Source organism: Symsagittifera roscoffensis, chromosome 10, assembly GCF_963678635.1.
Source record: "Symsagittifera roscoffensis chromosome 10, txSymRosc1.1, whole genome shotgun sequence".
Classification (NCBI taxonomy): domain Eukaryota; kingdom Metazoa; phylum Xenacoelomorpha; order Acoela; family Convolutidae; genus Symsagittifera; species Symsagittifera roscoffensis.
The window spans coordinates 39,451,032-39,469,658 of NC_087071.1; the positions used below are offsets into that span (position 1 = coordinate 39,451,032).

An 18,627-nucleotide genomic window follows, 5' to 3' on the forward strand; every position below is an offset into this window, starting at 1 on the left:
AGTGCTTTATGAAAAAGAAGTTGCGGTCAAGTTTTCACGTATATTTGTTGAAAGAGTTGATTGGGAAACAGGTTCCGATTGAGTTTATCTGAACCGCGTTCCAACTCTATTGGAATTGGATTGAAATGACTTCATTGAATCGTCAGCAGAAGTTGCATCTGGTAGGGCGGTGGATTCAGATGAAGTTTTGGCTGCGTTTGCTGCTGTTTAACAAATTGCATCGTAAATAGAAGCAACTCGTCATTAATGAACAGTATCGTGAAAAAGGATTTTTTATAAAATAAAAGATCAGATGGGGGAGAAATGGAGCGAGGCGTTAATTCTAGTATAGTTTCAATAACCACTAGATTTTCTGCCAAATTCTAGGCAGCTTTCTAGGAAGCTGCTTTTTTGTAGCGTGTCCCGCACTCAGTGAAAAGAGAAAAAAATCGATTATATTATAAATATAATCGTACTTTTAGCAAAATTGTAATTAATTATAAGCGCAAATTTTAGACGTTTAAGCGAATTATTATCCATTATATTGATGAAGTTTTCGGTGACATTTTACTAGATTATAATTAATTACAATTGATTATAATTTTCGCGAAATTCTCTTATAATCCCTTAGTATCTTTTGTAATAGATTACAATCCCTTCTTCTATCAAAGCATCAACTCATAAAAAATCAATTATAATGAATTATAATGAAGCTATGAAAACACAGTAAATACCAAATTTGTAATGAGTTTAGGTTGTAATTACAAAATTACAGTTTCTCTTAGTTCATCAGATCCCCTTATTCATGCACCTTCAGGTGACAGTTGGGTGTATGTAGGATGCACCTTCTGGTGACAGGAGGGTGTAGGTAGGAGGCGCCTTCACGTGACAGTTGGTTGTATGTAGGATGCACCTTCAGGTGACAGTTGGGTGTATGTAGGATGCACCTTCTGGTGACAGGTGGGTGTAGGTAGGATGCACCTTCAGGTGACTGATGGGTGTAGGTAGGATGCACCTTCTGGTGACAGGTGGGTGTAGCTAGGATGTACCTTCAGATGACAGTTGGGTGTAGGTAGGATGCACCTCCAGGTGACTGGTGGGAATAGGTAGGATGCACCGCCAGGTGACTGGTGGGAATAGGTAGGATGCACATTCAGGTGACTGGTGGGTGTAGGAAGGTTACACCTTTTGGTAACAGGTGGGTGTAGGTAGGATGCACCTTCTGGTGACAGGTGGGTGTAGCTAGGATGCACCTTCTGGTGACAGGAGGGTGTAGGTAGGAGGCGCCTTCAGATGACAGTTGGTTGTATGTAGAATGCACCTTCAGGTGACAGTTGGGTGTATGTAGGATGCACATTCAGGTGACTGGTGGGTGTAGGAAGGTTACACCTTTTGGTAACAGGTGGGTGTAGGTAGGATGCACCTTCTGGTGACAGTTGGGTGTATGTAGGATGCACCTTCTGGTGACAGGAGGGTGTAGGTAGGAGGCGCGTTCAGATGACAGTTGGTTGTATGTAGAATGCACCTTCAGGTGACAGTTGGGTGTATGTAGGATTCACCTTCTGGTGACAGGTGGGTGTAGGTAGGATGCACCTTCAGGTGACTGATGGGTGTAGGTAGGATGCACCTTCTGGTGACAGGTGGGTGTAGGTAGGATGCACCTTCAGGTAACCGATGGGTGTAGGAAGGTTACACCTTTTGGTAACAGGTGGGTGTAGGTAGGATGCACCTTCTGGTGACAGGTGGGTGTAGCTAGGATGCACCTTCTGGTGACAGGAGGGTGTAGGTAGGAGGCGCCTTCAGGTGACAGTTGGTTGTATGTAGGATGCACCTTCAGGTGACAGTTGGGTGTATGTAGGATGCACCTTCTGGTGACAGGTGGGTGTAGGTAGGATGCACCTTCAGGTGACTGATGGGTGTAGGTAGGATGCACCTTCTGGTGACAGGTGGGTGTAGCTAGGATGCACCTTCAGATGACAGTTGGGTGTAGGTAGGATGCACCTCCAGGTGACTGGTGGGAATAGGTAGGATGCACCGCCAGGTGACTGGTGGGAATAGGTAGGATGCACATTCAGGTGACTGGTGGGTGTAGGAAGGTTACACCTTTTGGTAACAGGTGGGTGTAGGTAGGATGCACCTTCTGGTGACAGTTGGGTGTATGTAGGATGCACCTTCTGGTGACAGGAGGGTGTAGGTAGGAGGCGCCTTCAGATGACAGTTGGTTGTATGTAGAATGCACCTTCAGGTGACAGTTGGGTGTATGTAGGATGCACATTCAGGTGACTGGTGGGTGTAGGAAGGTTACACCTTTTGGTAACAGGTGGGTGTAGGTAGGATGCACCTTCTGGTGACAGTTGGGTGTATGTAGGATGCACCTTCTGGTGACAGGAGGGTGTAGGTAGGAGGCGCGTTCAGATGACAGTTGGTTGTATGTAGAATGCACCTTCAGGTGACAGTTGGGTGTATGTAGGATTCACCTTCTGGTGACAGGTGGGTGTAGGTAGGATGCACCTTCAGGTGACTGATGGGTGTAGGTAGGATGCACCTTCTGGTGACAGGTGGGTGTAGCTAGGAGGCGCCTTCACGTGACAGTTGGTTGTATGTAGGATGCACCTTCAGGTGACAGTTGGGTGTATGTAGGATGCACCTTCTGGTGACAGGTGGGTGTAGGTAGGATGCACCTTCAGGTGACTGATGGGTGTAGGTAGGATGCACCTTCTGGTGACAGGTGGGTGTAGCTAGGATGCACCTTCAGATGACAGTTGGGTGTAGGTAGGATGCACCTCCAGGTGACTGGTGGGAATAGGTAGGATGCACCTCCAGGTGACTGGTGGGAATAGGTAGGATGCACATTCAGGTGACTGGTGGGTGTAGGAAGGTTACACCTTTTGGTAACAGGTGGGTGTAGGTAGGATGCACCTTCAGGTGACAGGTGGGTGTAGGTAGGATGCACCTCTAGGTGACTGGTGGGAATAGGTAGGATGCACATTCAGGTGACTGGTGGGTGTAGGAAGGTTGCAAACTTTGGTAACAGGTGGGTGTCGGTAGGATGCACCTAGACTGCCAAATTAACAGGTGCATGTTTTCTCGCTCCTAATGTACTGCATCGGATTTGATACAAATACAAATACGTATTTGTTTCTGTATTATATCCGGTGCAGTAGATAAGGAGCGAGAAAATTTGGCGGTTTTAGTTTGGTAATAGACAAGCAAGCAGAGGGTAAAGAGCGATAAAACTAAAACAAAATATCTAGTTTTCTTCGGTATATTTGATGGAATCTGAAATAACAATAGCAAATAATAAAACTGGTAAAAGGGGTGTTCTTGTTTTTTGTACAGTTTTTGCTTTAGATTTTCTATAAAACTAACAGCAATTGTATAAGGTATTAGTTTGCGATAAATTTTTTTATTTGAGTATGTATTGAATGTAAAAAGAGAGGAACTGTATTGTAATTAGGCCCAGGATAATATGTTATAACGGATTAATCCTTTGATTTTTTGACAATTACAACTGATTCTAATGACCAATTTGTTTGTTAAAAGGGCTTTGTAATCAATTATATTGGTGACATTTTGCATAGTCCGTTTAATTTATTTCCGCATTTCATTTTGAATTTTTTTACTGTGGGAAATACACCTAAAATGTGCAACATGAAACATATCGAGAAGAAATGAAAAAAGTAAATGTTTGATACTTGAATTGAATTTAAAAGTGCTACAATAGTTTTCCTGTTTTCCACATAAGCCAAATTATAAAAAAAGCTTGAAAGTTACGCAAATCAAACGCAATGTTGAAAACAGAATGGGCAAACAAAAGCGATTATAGTCGATTATATTCAATAATAGTGGATTTTTTGCGCAAAATTCATGAATTAGAAATTGAACTAAAATAATCCATCATAATTGTTTCAAAAATTAGATTCATTAGAAATTGATTATAGTCGATTAAAATTAAATGTAAGTGATTATGGTTTGATTTCAAAAAATGTGGTTGTAATGTTGAATAATCGATCGAAATCATTTTTTTCTCAATTTAAGTTAAACTGCCCGGTTTGAAGTCTATACAAAAAATGCTTAACATTTATTTATATATCTGAAGTCTATGGAAAAATGTTCATCAAAAGGTTTTGATACGATAACTTAAACATATTCGAAAAACTTTTAGCACAGATTTTTTTTCTATTCAGCCTTAAAAACTTTCTGGTCATAAACGAAAAAACTGATTTTTTTTTGGACGAAAAAAGCGTGTCATACAATTTTCATTTATTGGAAATTTCGTGAGAAGCATTGTTTCATAGGAAAAGTAAATTTTCAAATAATATTAAAAAATGCTTTCAAGTGATTTTGATTGGTTTTAATATTGATTTTGGTATTTTGAGAGTTTTTGACTGTCAAAATTCTAATTTTTCTAATGGAAAAAACGCTTATCATACAATTTTCATACATGTGAATTTTATGATATGCAATTTGACACAGTAACAAAAAAAATTGATGTGAAATTATTTTGATCCCTGTTTTGCTTGCAAACTTGCTTCTGTGCTCAGATATGTTTTTAGAAAAAACGCTTGCAAAATTTGATTTTTTATGTCCCTAAGGTAGCCCAGGTTGAGTTTTTTCATCCAAAAAATTCAAAAATTACAAGCAAGTTTTTTTGATAAAATCAATTATTTTTTTTGTTTTTTATGGTAAAATAAACATATTTATGGTGAAATAAACATATCATTTTAAAAAAAACACGCCTTTTTTCTCAAACCAAATTTTTCGATGCCAAAATTTGCTAGCCACATGCAAAAAGTTACGTTTTTGGTATATACTTATGTGCGAAAAGGTTAACATTAACTTAGATGGCTAATGTCACGAAAATCAGTTTATCTGCGTGGTAACTGCCAGCTACACCCTGGTTTTTTATAACAGAAAATTTATGGTTTGTGTGTTTTGGATGAAACACAAAAATTAAAAAAAAAACATTTTTTTTTTGTATTTTCTTTAATGCAAAAAATGTCTATCCTAAGTTTCATAGTATGAAAAAAAAATATCACTCAACTTCATACAAGCGCGGATTTAGGGGGGAGGGGTGCCGACACCTCTCCCTCAGGGATTTTGAACCCTCACCAACCAAAGACCCCCTTTTGGTATTATTTTTTACATCCATTTTCGGCCGACCAATCTTACAATTTTTCTGATATGGGCGCTAACTGTGAATCTACTTTTCAAAAATGTTCCGGCGGAAATGGGGGGGCTCAGAAAATCGTTTCGGTCAACCTGAAAAAAGTTCAACCAAAATTTCAAAAGAAAGAGTTTGAAAATCCGCCCTTCTCAAGAAAATTCTGGATCCGCCTCTGATTTCATAGAATGTTTGATGGAAAATATGGCAATGAGCTTCTTATTAAATTCTAGAATGTGGCAAAAAATGCCTGTTATAAGTTTTCTTAGTCTGAAAAATATGCTTATTTTGCTATTTTCATACAATTGCTTTTGGTGTATGAATTTGTATGAAATAGTATGATAAGCAATTTTTTATAATATGGAAATTGTATGATAAGCCTTTTTCATTAACCCGCGTGGTACTTAAATCATAATATAATCAATGATTACGCATGAAACTGGATGCGGGACCAATTGCGCAGTTTCTAAAATAGCATGATTCACTACGTGTAAAAGTACACTTGAGTGAAGTTGTATTTTCAGATATTACCGAAGGACTTCAATCAGGCATTACTCGATCCAGTTATCAGCTTCTGGTAGACGTGCAGAGACTTCAAGCGTTTCTGATATTAATAGTTAGAAAGTCAGACAATGCAAATAATTTTTCACACTTTATCGAACTTCACAGACTACTTGGGCAAGTGACACCGTTCAACATAGTTACACCAGTAGTATTATTGGCACAAGGAGTAAGCAAAGACATTCAAACCCTGCCTCGTGAAGAAGACATCGTCAACCTTCAAATAGTATCTGAGAAGGATGATTTAACTAGTTTGGTGCCAAAGCCACACCACGAGGCACATGGTGATGATGGATTCAAGTATCTTGTCGCCTTGCTGGTTTTCTTGGCACCAAGATTCAACAGCTTAACGTTGTGCACGAGAGAGTTAAAGCCTCCTAATCCAGCAGATTGCGACAGATCATTCAAGTTAAATGTAAGATCAGCTGTTCGCAGTGTACATTTTTACGTATATTTGAAGTATCTGTATTTTGATGTGATGTGTAAGTTTCTTCTGTTCAGGACATTGAACAAGTTTCCCGTCTCGTGGACTACTATTTTCAAAATCTGAACGGACCGGTTCAGTCAGTACCAAGAATCGACGATATCCCAGGTATACAACGAACCAATTTGCATAGAAAGAGCTTGATTGACAAGACCAGTTGACTGTGAATAGTTTTGTTTTATAGGAGGTGTATTGTACGGCCACTGTGATGAAGAAGGAAACCCGTGTATCCCACGTGGTGATACTTACAAAGAGTCGGCTTATAAAGGTGAGTCGGCTCTTCATATTTGAACTTGTTATGTGTGACGCGCTTTTCTGCTTGGAAGTTTTCTTTTCTACATGCATTGTTATGGACATTCAACCACATCACGATTTCACAATCTCATTTTAGCTATCAGCAAACCAGATTGTCCCAAGCCCAGCAATCTTTGCAATCTTGGACAAATCTAGAAGATTTTTTGAAAAATCTCCAAGAAAAATCTTTAAAAACTTGGTAAAATTGTGTCAAGAATCTTGAAGATCGGTTATCATTTTTCAGAAAACTCCAAGAAATTTTAAGAAAAAAAAAGATAGCAAAGATTCTTGAAGAGTTAAAAAGATTTTTTTTTGAAATCCAGGGTTGCGAGTGCTTGTAAAAGATGTAAAAGTTGTTTGAATTGACAATTATGAGCTATAAAATGAAGAATTGCGACCACGAGCTAACATAATCATCAGTACAAAACTCAATACTGACTCGAAGTTTTTTTTGAAAGAGTTGCTGATAATTTTTGGCTTCAAAAATTGAGGCATTAGCAAATCATCTGAATATCAAGACATGAGCAGCAAAATGAAGCACTGCGACCATGAATTAACTAAAAACCATCAGTAAAAATTTCATATTTTTGCTCAAACAATTTGAAAATTGTTTGATGATTTTCAGTTCCAAAGCAAATTCAGGCAGTCAATTGAAGCAATAGCAAATCAATTAATTCTACTGACATATGCATTAAACTGAAGCCTTGCGACAATGAATTAACAAAAAGTATTTAACTTTTTTGCTAATAAAACAATCACCAGTTTTAAACACAGAGGAGAAACAGAACTTCGGGACACTTGCGTTACAACTTAAAATCAGTAGAGCACGCTGGCAGAAAAGAAAGAGAGCCGCTAAGTCCAAAAAACTAGAGAAAAAACACTTCAGAAAATCAAAATTTATAATAATCAAAATGTTGTCTGGAGTCTTGTTCTATTTGCAGAGAAAACGTCCAGAAAAAACGGCAATTAATGAAAACTCTTAAAATAATTAACAAGCGGCAACTGAGTCGAAGAATTGTGAGTACTTTTTCATAAAAATTAAAATTTAATTGTCGTCATGAAAAATTTTTTACTATAAGTTTAGCTACAATCATAATAATTTAGGCATTTTGGGCAAAATGGGGTAAAGCTCAAAACTCATGCCACTTCCGAAATGACCACTAATTAGGTCATTAAGCCGATACAAAATCATTAAAACCGAATTTTCAAGCAAAAAAAGTCTCGTACCCGATTGCAAAACCCTAGCGTAGTGCAAGGGTTATAACAAACAGACTAGCATTTCATTAATCAAGGAATTTCTACAGAAAACTGTAGAAAATTACAAATGTCAGCATGAATTAAGCGTTTAGTTTCTAGCGAGCGGTCAATAAGCCAAAGATATGTGGGCAGTCACCAATTCAGCCCAACACAAACAAAAAATTCACAAAAAGTGTTTGCATTTTAAGATCAGCGACTAAATTTCAAAACTTTCAACTTTCACACCACAGCTGACCACTGAGTCAAAATAATTTTGACGTTGTTCTCTATTTGATGAAGTACCCAGCCTTCTGATAACCTTATCATCAGAAAAGACTTTCCATACAAACAAGAAGCTGAGCTAGATCTAAAAAATTAGATCTATTCAAATGAATAAGGCTAAATTTGAAACCAAAAAACGTCCAGACGACAAAAAGTAAATAAGCCTCGACAGAAAACTAATTAAGCGGCAACAATCCGAAAAAAATTTCAAGCTGAAAAAAATTCAACAAGACTTATAAGAATTTATTAGGCCCCCTCGCCCTCAAACACGCACACAAAGTTTTATTTGGGCATCAAATGAAAGAATACGAGTCCACTAAGCCGATATACTTTAAGCAAAAACCTATTGCGCCGGAAAAAAACTAATTAAAACATAAAAAAGCAGAAAAAGAATTCCAAATTTAAGACAAATAAAAACCTATTAAGTCGCCCTCAAGATCAGAACATTTACACAATATAAACACTTTTTCGCTCGTCGAAAAAAATAAGACATTTTTAGGCCGCTAACCGTTGTATTATAGGCCGAAACATATCAAGTTGAAAATATAGGAAAGAGAGAAAAAATAAAAAAAGAAATGTTGACATATCGATTTGGTAAAATTACAAACAACATAGAAAGAGAAACTTGAATAGGACAGATATTTAAAAAGCTAACATGTACAGCATATATCTGTCGTGGTAAGTTTTTTGCTAACAGAGTCTTTGGAAAAAAGAAGTGTACTACTCGATTGCAACACCCTTGTTTATCGCAAGGGTTACACAAACAGACCAGCATTTTCACGAACCGAAAATTTTTTACCTAATTTTATCCATATATCGATTTGAACAATGGAAGCAAATTTGCCAATTTTTTTTAATTCAGATAAAAATGTCGTATTTACACAAGATTTCAAGATTTTCCATTGAAAAAAGAACACTATGAAAAACAATGCAAGGAAACTTGGCCACTTCGTTTGTGTTAAGAAAGAAAAAAAAAATAAGTTATCCGGTCACTCATAACCTGAAATGAACAATTCATTGTTAGTAATTTTTAAAATGAGACTCGGAGAGGAAAGACACCGGAGCTATATGGTCCACAAACTCCTAACCTAACTATTCATTTTTCTTTGACTATACAGAAAAGGTCTAATTTAAGAAATTTTTTTTGGTTAAAAATTCGTAAAAGCATCCCTATCTCCTAAACTACGAGATTCTGGACTGTCAAGTGTTGGCATTCGAATCAAAATTCCAAACTATACATTTGTTAGTAGGCATCCGCCGGTAAGAAAAAAAGTAATTTAAACCAATTTTCAAAAATCCTACAACCGTCCGTATCTTCTGAATTAATCATAAATTAGTCTGTATCTCCTAAAATAATTCTGGACGATCAAAATTTAGTGTGAGAAACCCTACCTTAAAATACACCCCCGTTATCACGCTAAGGCAATTCATTTTTTTTCTACTTATAATTTGAAAATGTAATCAATTACCGTATCAATTTGCATTCAAAAAAAAACATTTTTAAAAATAATATAGTTTTTTTAATTCTGTTCGCAAAATTCTTTCAAAATTCTCGAAGATAAATTTTTGAACTGACAGGGATTTCTCCAATCGACTTTTTTGAAATATGGGTTCTGGTATAAAATGTTTTTTGACAATCTAGTGGCCTTGTCTTATTTTTAAACAAAAACTGATCGTTGAAAAAAAAAATCGAAAGATAGGTTCCGTGACTGCACCAAACACGAATTTGAGTATTTCGTAAACATGAGTTTTAAAAACCGATAAGATTTTTTTCTCCAGGAAAATTTCACAAAAAAACTATCGATATGCGTTCAAAATTAGATAAAAGTCATTATGTTTTGGTAGTAGAAATACATTTTCAAGCGAACTGTCGCTACAACAACCGAATATGAGAATCTCATACTGAATGACTGGAATCACATCAATTCTAAAGTACTCGAGCAATTGATATCGTGGCTTATAAGGTCTTAATTTCGATATAATCTTGCATTGTTTTCCGAGTCCTAATTTCACCGAGTCTAACAGACTTTGGAATGATATTTTAGAGTCAAATGTATGAACGTAGACATTTACAAACAGATATAATAATCACCTCTAAGAAATTAAACAAAATTTGAATTGTGAATTACTTTTTTGCTCATTGGTAACGTCTTAGCCTTATCAGTCTTTTTAGTTAGCTTATTTTTATGCAACCAATGGTCAAAATTAAAATGATCATTTTCAAAATCTATAATCTGGCAGCGCATGGCAGTTATGTTGGTGTCATTTTCAAAGAAGATTACTTCTGCTGTTTTACACGTCACGGATAAACCATTAAAGAATATACGGAACAGCAACGGACATGGTTCGATCCTTGTGCGAATCCGCATATTTTTTTCTCCCAATCTGAAGGAAAATTATTTTCATTATATCGTTGTAGACAATCGTTGAAGAAGGACTTTAACCAGTTTAAACAAATGGCAATTGCCTCTAATGTCAATTGCATCAAGTTTCATCAGACGTACTTCATGATTGAGAGTATCAAAAGCTTTTCTTAATCAAGGAAAATAGTATAAGCCTCATTAAAATAGTTTTTCAGTCTTAGTCTTTTAGTTAGTTCAATTACTGCTTCTATGGTTCTAAATTTTGAGCTGAACCCAAGCTGTGAGATTCGCCGGTAGTTTTGTTTTCATCAAAGCCAGATTTGTCTTTTTTGAACTGCATTTCAAATTGCTTTATGCAAAGCAGAAATAGCTCTGTCATTTTCAGAAGAAATGTTGGTTAGAAATGATAGAAATGGGTCAGTGAGGCTTTTAGACGCTTCACTTTTTGATTGCTAATATAGTCACCTCCGGATAGCAATTTGTCAGATATTTATTTAGCAGAGATGACAGATAGTTTTGTTGATCCCCAATGGCGTTGTTCTTTAAGTATATTTTGATTAATTTAGTTCAGATACATAAGATGGAGATACAGTTGGAATATCTGTTCTCAGGTTTTCACCAGTATTGATGAAAAAATCGTTAAATCTATTTTCAACATCTTTTTCAATTGGATTATTTTTTGAATTTTTGGCAGGATTCAAGAATGAGCATGTTTCGATGAGTTGAGTATTTGCCATGGAGCTTTTTGAATTATTTTATGTTTGTCTTGAGTCATCAATACAATTCTTAAACTCAATCAGATCAAATTTTTGTTTATTCAGTTTAATCGCTTGCTCCTTTTCATTAAAAACTTATAAATTTATTCAAAAGTTTACTGTTTTCCATGTTTTTCCTAGCATCTGTGCGCTTTGTTCCGTTTTTTTTCGGAGAACTATTTGGGTCAGAACCAAGATGAATATGGTTTCTTGCTAGGTTTTTTCTTGGTTGAGCCGTATCGGCTCATCACTTTTTGTGAAGAAAGTTGAAATTTTTTAAAGGCTTGCTGACGATATTTCATTAGAACAACCTCATTTTCATTCGCTTCGAATGATTGTTTCAAGTCTTTGAGAAATAACTAAGCCTTAATTTGTATTTTAGAAAAGTAGTATCTCTAAAAGTATGCATAGAACCTAAAAAAAAATTTTCTGGCCACTTGATTAAAATTGGCCAAATCAGCAGTTTTTTCGTACTGCATGACTTTCATTTTAGCATTTGATAAGTTTTTATATTCAATGCGATCAAAATATGAAAATGATGTTGATGATACGAGAATCATTTCTATCACAAAAATTAGAATTGCTGCTAGTTTCAAAAATTAGAAAACTGATTCTCCTCTAGGACTCTGATATCAAAATCTTCGCATATGAGGACCTCTTCGATGTTGAACTTTTCCATTCCAAAAAATTTTCGAGCTGATTAACGAACTGATTTTTGTTTGCTCTTGGGGAGTTATTTAAAAAAATCTATTTTTAACCCAAAACTATTTTGCTCGACATCACCAAAGATCGTCTCTTCAAATGCAGTTTCCAAATGCCTGAGCATCTTTAAGTTTTCCTTAAGTTGGTTTAAGACCACTCCTCTCTTTACATTAGTGCGGTTTTCTACTATATAATCATACTATCCATTAAAAATATAACCTTCACAGTTGTCCTTATCAATAAGTCAAGCTTCACTTAAGCAGATTGTATCAACGTTGACTCAAGACTTAATATAAGTGATTTCAAGTTTTGGAAGCGCGGTTTTAGTGACATGGTTTTTAAAGGCAGAACTGAAAAACCGGTTTTAGCATCAAATAAATGGAATGATACAGAATTATGGCTAGGTGCCAGTCGACTGTTCATCACAAAAAGGCATCGAGTGAAATAATGCCCGGTGTGTTTAATTATTGTATATATTAGCTGGTGCAATTGCTTTCAGTATTGTAATGATATGAGGAACAAATGCGTTTAAAATTTCAGCTGCAATAGATTGAGTTTCTTCCATCTGCTCAAGGATAGATTGAATTATCTTTTGCTTTTTTTTACGGTTCGTGGCATAGGAATATTCACTTCTACTTTGTCAGTGGAAGTTAAACGTTTTGGTGTTTCCGTTTCACCATCGGCCTAACTCAATTGATACGAATCTTTCGGTTATCTTGTTTCAAAAGATGTTCCTGCATGCAATTCAGCTATGTTTTTTGTTTTCACGGGGTTAGTCTACTGATTGTTAGGGTTATTGGCATAAACAATTTGTTTAGGAGTATAATATAGGATACGGTTGGCTATCGCTTCTGATCTTATTGTTCTGTCTGGGTATAAGCACCCATCAAAAAACTCTGGTTGTCTCTTATTTTTCCGGAATTTTTTCAGCCATGATCTATGCCTCCAAATGACGTCACGATCTGCAAGATAATTGAAATTCACAATCAGAGGTAACAGCGGAGCTATATGGTCCACAAACTTTTAACCTAGCTATTCATTTTTCTTTGACTATACAAAAAAGGTTTAATTTAAGAAATTTTTGTTAAAAATTCGTAAAAGCATGCCTATCTCCTAAACTACTAGAATCTGGACTGTCAAGTGTTGGCATTTGAATCAAAATTCCAAACTATACCTTTGTTAGTAGGCAACCGCCGGTAAGAAAAAAAGTAATTTAAACCAATTTTCAAAAATCCTAAAACCGTCCGTATCTTCTGAATTAATCATAAATTAGTCTGTATCTCCAAAAAAAAAAATTCTGGACGATCAAGTTTCAGCGTGAGAACCCCTACCCTAAAATACACCCCCGTTATCACGCTAAAGCAGTTCAATTTTTTTTCTACTTATAATTTGAAAATGTAATCAATTACCTCATCAATTTGCATAAAAAAACAACATTTTTAAAAATGATCTAGATTTTTAATTCTGTTTGCAAAACTCTTTCAAAATTCTCGAAGATAACATTTTGAACTGACAGGGATTTCTCCAATCAACTTTTTTAAAATATGGGTTCTGCTAAAAGTTTTTTTTGACTATCTAGTGGCCTTGTCTTATTTTTAAACAAAAACTGATCGTTGAAAAAAAAATCGAAAAAGAGGTTCCGTGACTGCACCAAGCACGAATTTGAGTGTTTCGTAAACATGAGTTTTAAAAACCGATCAGATTTTTTTCTCCAGGAAAATTTCACAAAAAAAGCTATCGATATGCGTTCAAAATTAGATAAAAGTCATTATGTTTTGGTAGTAGAAAGAAATTTTCAAGCGAACTGTCGCTACAACAACCGAATATAAGAATCTCATACTGAATGACTGGAATCACATCACTTCTAAAGTACTCAAGCAATTGATATCGTGGCACATAAGGTCTTAATTTCGATATAATCTTGCATTGTTTTCCGATTCCTAATTTCACCGAGTCTAACTGACTTTGGAATGATAATTTAGAGTCAAATGTATCAACGTAGACATTTACAAACAGATATTATAATCACCTCTAAGAAAATATACAAACTTCGAATTGCGAAGCACTTTGTTGCTGATTGGTAACGTCTTAGTCTTATCAGTCTTTTTAGTTAGCTTATTTGCTAACTAAATGCAACCAATGGTCAAGATTAAAAGGATCATTTTCAAAATCTATAATCTGGCAGCGCATGGCAGTTATGTTGGTGTCATTTGCAAAGAAGATTACTTCTGCTGTTTTTTATGTCACGGATAAACAATTAATGTATATACGGAACAGCAACGAACATAACTCGATCCTTGTGCGACTCCGCATTTTTTTCATCAATCTGAAGGAATTTTATTTTCATCATCTCGTTGTTGACAATCGTTGAAGAAGGACTTTAACCAGTTTAAACAAATGGCAATTGCCTCTAATGTCAATTGCATCAAGTTTCATCAGACGTACTTCATGATTGAGAGTATCAAAAGCTTTTCTTAATCAAGGAAAATATTATAAGCCTCATTAAAATAGTTTTTCAGTCTTAGTCTTTTAGTTAGTTCAATTACTGCTTCTATGGTTCTAATTTTTGAGCTGAACCCAAGCTGTGAAATTCGCTTGTAGTTTTGTTTTCATCAAAGCGAGATTTGTCTTTTTCGAACTGGAATTCAAATTGCTTTATGCAAAGCAGAAATAACTCTGTCATTTTCAGATGGAGTGTTGGTTAGAAATGATAGAAATGGGCCAGTGAGGCTTTTAGACGCTTTCACTTTTTGATTGCTAATATAGTCATCTCCGGATAACAGTTTGTCAGATATATTTTTTAGCAGAGATGACAGATAGTTTTGTTGATCCCCAATGGCGTTGTTCTTTAAGTGTACTTTGATTAGTTTAGTTCAGATACATAAGACGGTCATACAATTGGAATATCTGTTCTCAGGTTTTCACCAGTGTTGATGAAAAAATCATTAAATCTATTTTCAACATCTTTTTCATTTGGGTTATTTTTGAATTTTCTGCAGGATTCAAGAATGAGAATATTTCGATGAGTTGAGTATTTGCCATGGAGCTTTTTGAATTATAAGTGATTTCAAGTTTTGGAAGCGCAGTTTTAGTGACATGGTTTTTAAAGGCACAACTGAAAAACCGGTTTTAGCATCAAATAAATGGAATGATACAGAATTATGGCTAGCTGCCAGTCGACTGTTCATCACAAAAAGGCACCGATATGAAATAATGCCCGGTGTTTTCAATTATTGTAAATGTTAGCTGGTGCAATTGCATTCAAAATTTAATGATATGAGAAACAAATGCGGTTACAATTTCAGCTGCAATAGATTGAGTTTCTTCCTTCTGCTCAAGGATAGATTGAATTATCTTTTGCTTTTTTTACGGTTCGTGGCATAGGAATATTCGCTTCTACTTTGTCATTGGAAGTTAAACGTTTTGGTGTTTCCGTTTCACCATCGGCCTAACTCAATTGATACGAATCTTTCGGTTATCTTGTTTCAATAGATGTTCCTGCATGCAATTCAGCTATGTTTTTTGTTTTCACGGGGTTAGTCTACTGATCGTTAGGGTTGTTGGCATAAACAATTTGTTTAGGAATATAACATAGGATACGGTTGGCTATCGTTTCTGATCTTATTGTTCTGTCTGCGTATAAGCACCCGACAAAAAACTCTGGCTGTCTCTTATTTTTCCGGAATTTTTTCAGCCATGATCTGTGCCTCCAAACTACGTCACGATCCGCAAGATTAATGAAATTCACAATCAGAGGTGCTTTTGTTCCAGGTTTCACAGGATGACAGGCGGCCCACTATGCCTGGGAAGATATTATGTTATTCATTATTGGCAAGATAGTGTCCATTGTGGTTGCTGATATCAATGTTGGATAAAGTCAGGTATACGATACGAGAGTATTTCTCAAAATCTTCAACTATTTCGGATACATTTTAAGCTTCGTTTTTCTTTTATTATTCAATTACGTTTGATTTTCCCTCGGTTTTTGATCTCTTTGCTTTGCTTGACTACTATACTGACTAACTTTATAATTACTTCAAGCAATTTTGGATCTCCCGATAGTCTTTGTATTTTCCGTAATAAATCCTTTGATTCATCTCGTTCGCAATTGTCAACTCGCCCAAGAATATGATCATCTCTGAAAAAATATTGGCTAGCAATCTGCATCTCAAACTATTCAATAAGTTTATCACAACAATTACGCTATGTGTGAACAGTGGTAAACTAATATGATAAAAGTTTAGTTTTTTTTCCGATTATTTCAAAGATAATATTTTACTTATGAAACCGAAAACTGGTTAGAAACTCTAAGTAAACTCGTCAGAGCTACCGGATACTCTTTTAACACTAATAAAAACAGACACCAAGCGGAGTCAACAAAGAGAAACAAGCTGTAAAAAATGTTGAAAAAAAAATAGGTGAACCAAATTTTACTTGTCTCTTATTAAAACACAACCAATAGTCGAACAATTAGGTCGTGGCCGCTAAAGCACAAAAAATCCTTAAATTAAGAGGTTTTTTTTCTGAGCACTGTTAATTGTTAGAATCTGCATCTATCTAAGCTTTGATTATTCAAAATGCCAAATTGAGCAGCTAGAAGCGCAAAACTTTATGATAAAAACGTATAAAAGTACAGTGAAAAGAAAAATTCTTTGGCAAACATATGGACGTTCGAGCAGCCTAGCATCAATTTACTAAAAATTGAGCTTCCTTATGATATTCTCCGACTGAAATAAAAAAATTTTGAAAGAAAAAAATGGAAAAAAAATCAAAAAAAAACTTTGAGCAGACGGCAGTTGAGCAGAAAAAAATATATAACTAAAAAAAAAAAGCCTTAAAAAGTTATAAGTCCATCTTAAACATCAATGATCAAAACGTGTAATTACTATGATACTTACTTACATCACAGGAATAACCCCTGACATGTTATAAAAGCCGACAAAAGTTAAGCTATCAAGCGAAAGTCCGTCAAATCAGTTTTCACTTTAACAAAACTGTTAAAACAAGATCCCACCGGGATTCAAATCAGGAACCTTTGGGTGCAAAAGCAACAGCGTTACCTATAGGCCGAGTGCAAAGGAAGCTACAAATTGCTAATTTTCAATAGCACAGCAAGTTGAAAATGAGTAAGAAAAAATATTTACGGGAAAAATATCTAGCTCCCGATTACAAGACATTTGCTTTCGCGAGTGTAAAATTGTAAAACTTTAACCTAAATCAAAACTTGATTTGTGATACGTCTTTTTTCTGAAAACTGTACCCTGTTGAAAAAAAGATCCACCTCAGCTGTGACTACTCAAGGTGCCAAAACAAGCAGCTAGAAGCGCGAAGCTGTGTGATTAAAAAAATTTAAAAAAAGTACGGAATATAGTTTCGAAAAAGTTTTGGAGAAACATATGGACACCCATTCTACGTAGAGGCGGGGGCCAATACTGGACTACAAACTGCACTGTAGAGACAGGTATCACTGCAAGCAAAATGACAAAAATAATTTTCATGTGGTTTTAAAGCAGCAAGAATTTACAAAGCAGCCTGAAAAGGAAATCAACCTGCAACTAAGAAAAAACTAGGAGATTCAAATCCAATCTAATCATTAAAGACAGACACTTGTTCTCATTACCCAAAAAACCAGCATCAATCAATACGCTTTACCCAATCGAATTTTTGAAACGACATTGGAAGAAAAAAAAGGTAATCGACAGAAAAAAAACTTCTTATCTCAAAAATTTTTCAACGACTCAAAACGACAAAATGACAAATCGAAATACTAGGGCAGCTTCGAACGGAAACTTTCTTATAACATTAGATTTTTCAGCAGTCAATCTACAACTAACTAGGAGCTTTAAGCTTCGTTAGCTCAAATTGACTTTTCTCTATATAAAACGACAAAAAGTTTCTCATTTCTCAAAAATTATTCAAATTATGCAAAATGGGGTATTGAGAGAAATAAGAAAACAAAACTGATCAATTGGTTTTTTATAGAAAACTTTTTCCAGTCAACGAAATATTTTTAACAAAAGAACACAAAAACGTTGATTAAAAAAATTGCCCTATAAAGCGACAATCTAACAGCAGTTGCAAAGATTGAAAGAAACAGGATCATCCAGCGACACAATTTCTTCTGTTTAGCCATAAATTTGATTAAATACTGATCTTAAACATTTTTTTTCAACAATCCCCTACTGATAGGGGTTTGTTTAAAACTCAATTTGCTTCGAGTAGTAAGCAACAAAAGCACCCACTCAAAGAGGAAGAAAAACAAAAAGTTTTATAATTCGAATTTCCTGCTTCATCAGCAGCTAAGCTGGTTTTTTATCACAAAAAAAGGCATTGCTCTTCTGATATCAAATCAAGCACGAGAACACATCAACAAACAAGAAATATGATAACCCTAAAAATGATCGAGCAGAAATGCAACCAAAAATTGATGAAGGTAAAATCGACTTGCTCGATGAGCAGTTTCAGAAAATGTTTTTCATTCAGCGTACCATATTTTTACTATCTGTTTTTAACATCAAGATACAGTGATCAGCTTCGCAATAAGTACCTTCATCAAAAATTGTGTTACCTCATAAAACTGCTTTTTTTTCTCTATTTCTATGTGTGAATTCATGAATAATTGAGTGGAGTGAATGAGTATAATCGCATAGTAATTGAATGATACAAAACTATTAAAATAAAAGCAAACTCTTTAGTTCTACATCGCTTATAAAGTAAGACATTTAGATGTTTAATTTAGTGGAAACAATATGAGACGACCATGATGACATAAAATAGTTGTTAGGACAGTTTTAGCAGCAAAACTTG

The 18,627-nt window shown here is 35.2% G+C and overlaps 1 protein-coding gene across 2 annotated transcripts in view; it reads left to right on the forward strand.

The window, feature by feature from the left end:
* Positions 1-18,627, forward strand: part of LOC134855114 (uncharacterized) — a 40,833-nt gene that overhangs the window by 7,809 nt on the left and 14,397 nt on the right. For both annotated transcript variants that reach the window (XM_063871514.1, XM_063871515.1), the window contains 3 exons: positions 5,668-6,119; positions 6,206-6,296; positions 6,373-6,456. In XM_063871514.1, the coding sequence (XP_063727584.1) occupies positions 5,668-6,119; positions 6,206-6,296; positions 6,373-6,456 (627 nt within the window). The remainder of the gene's footprint in view (positions 1-5,667; positions 6,120-6,205; positions 6,297-6,372; positions 6,457-18,627) is intronic.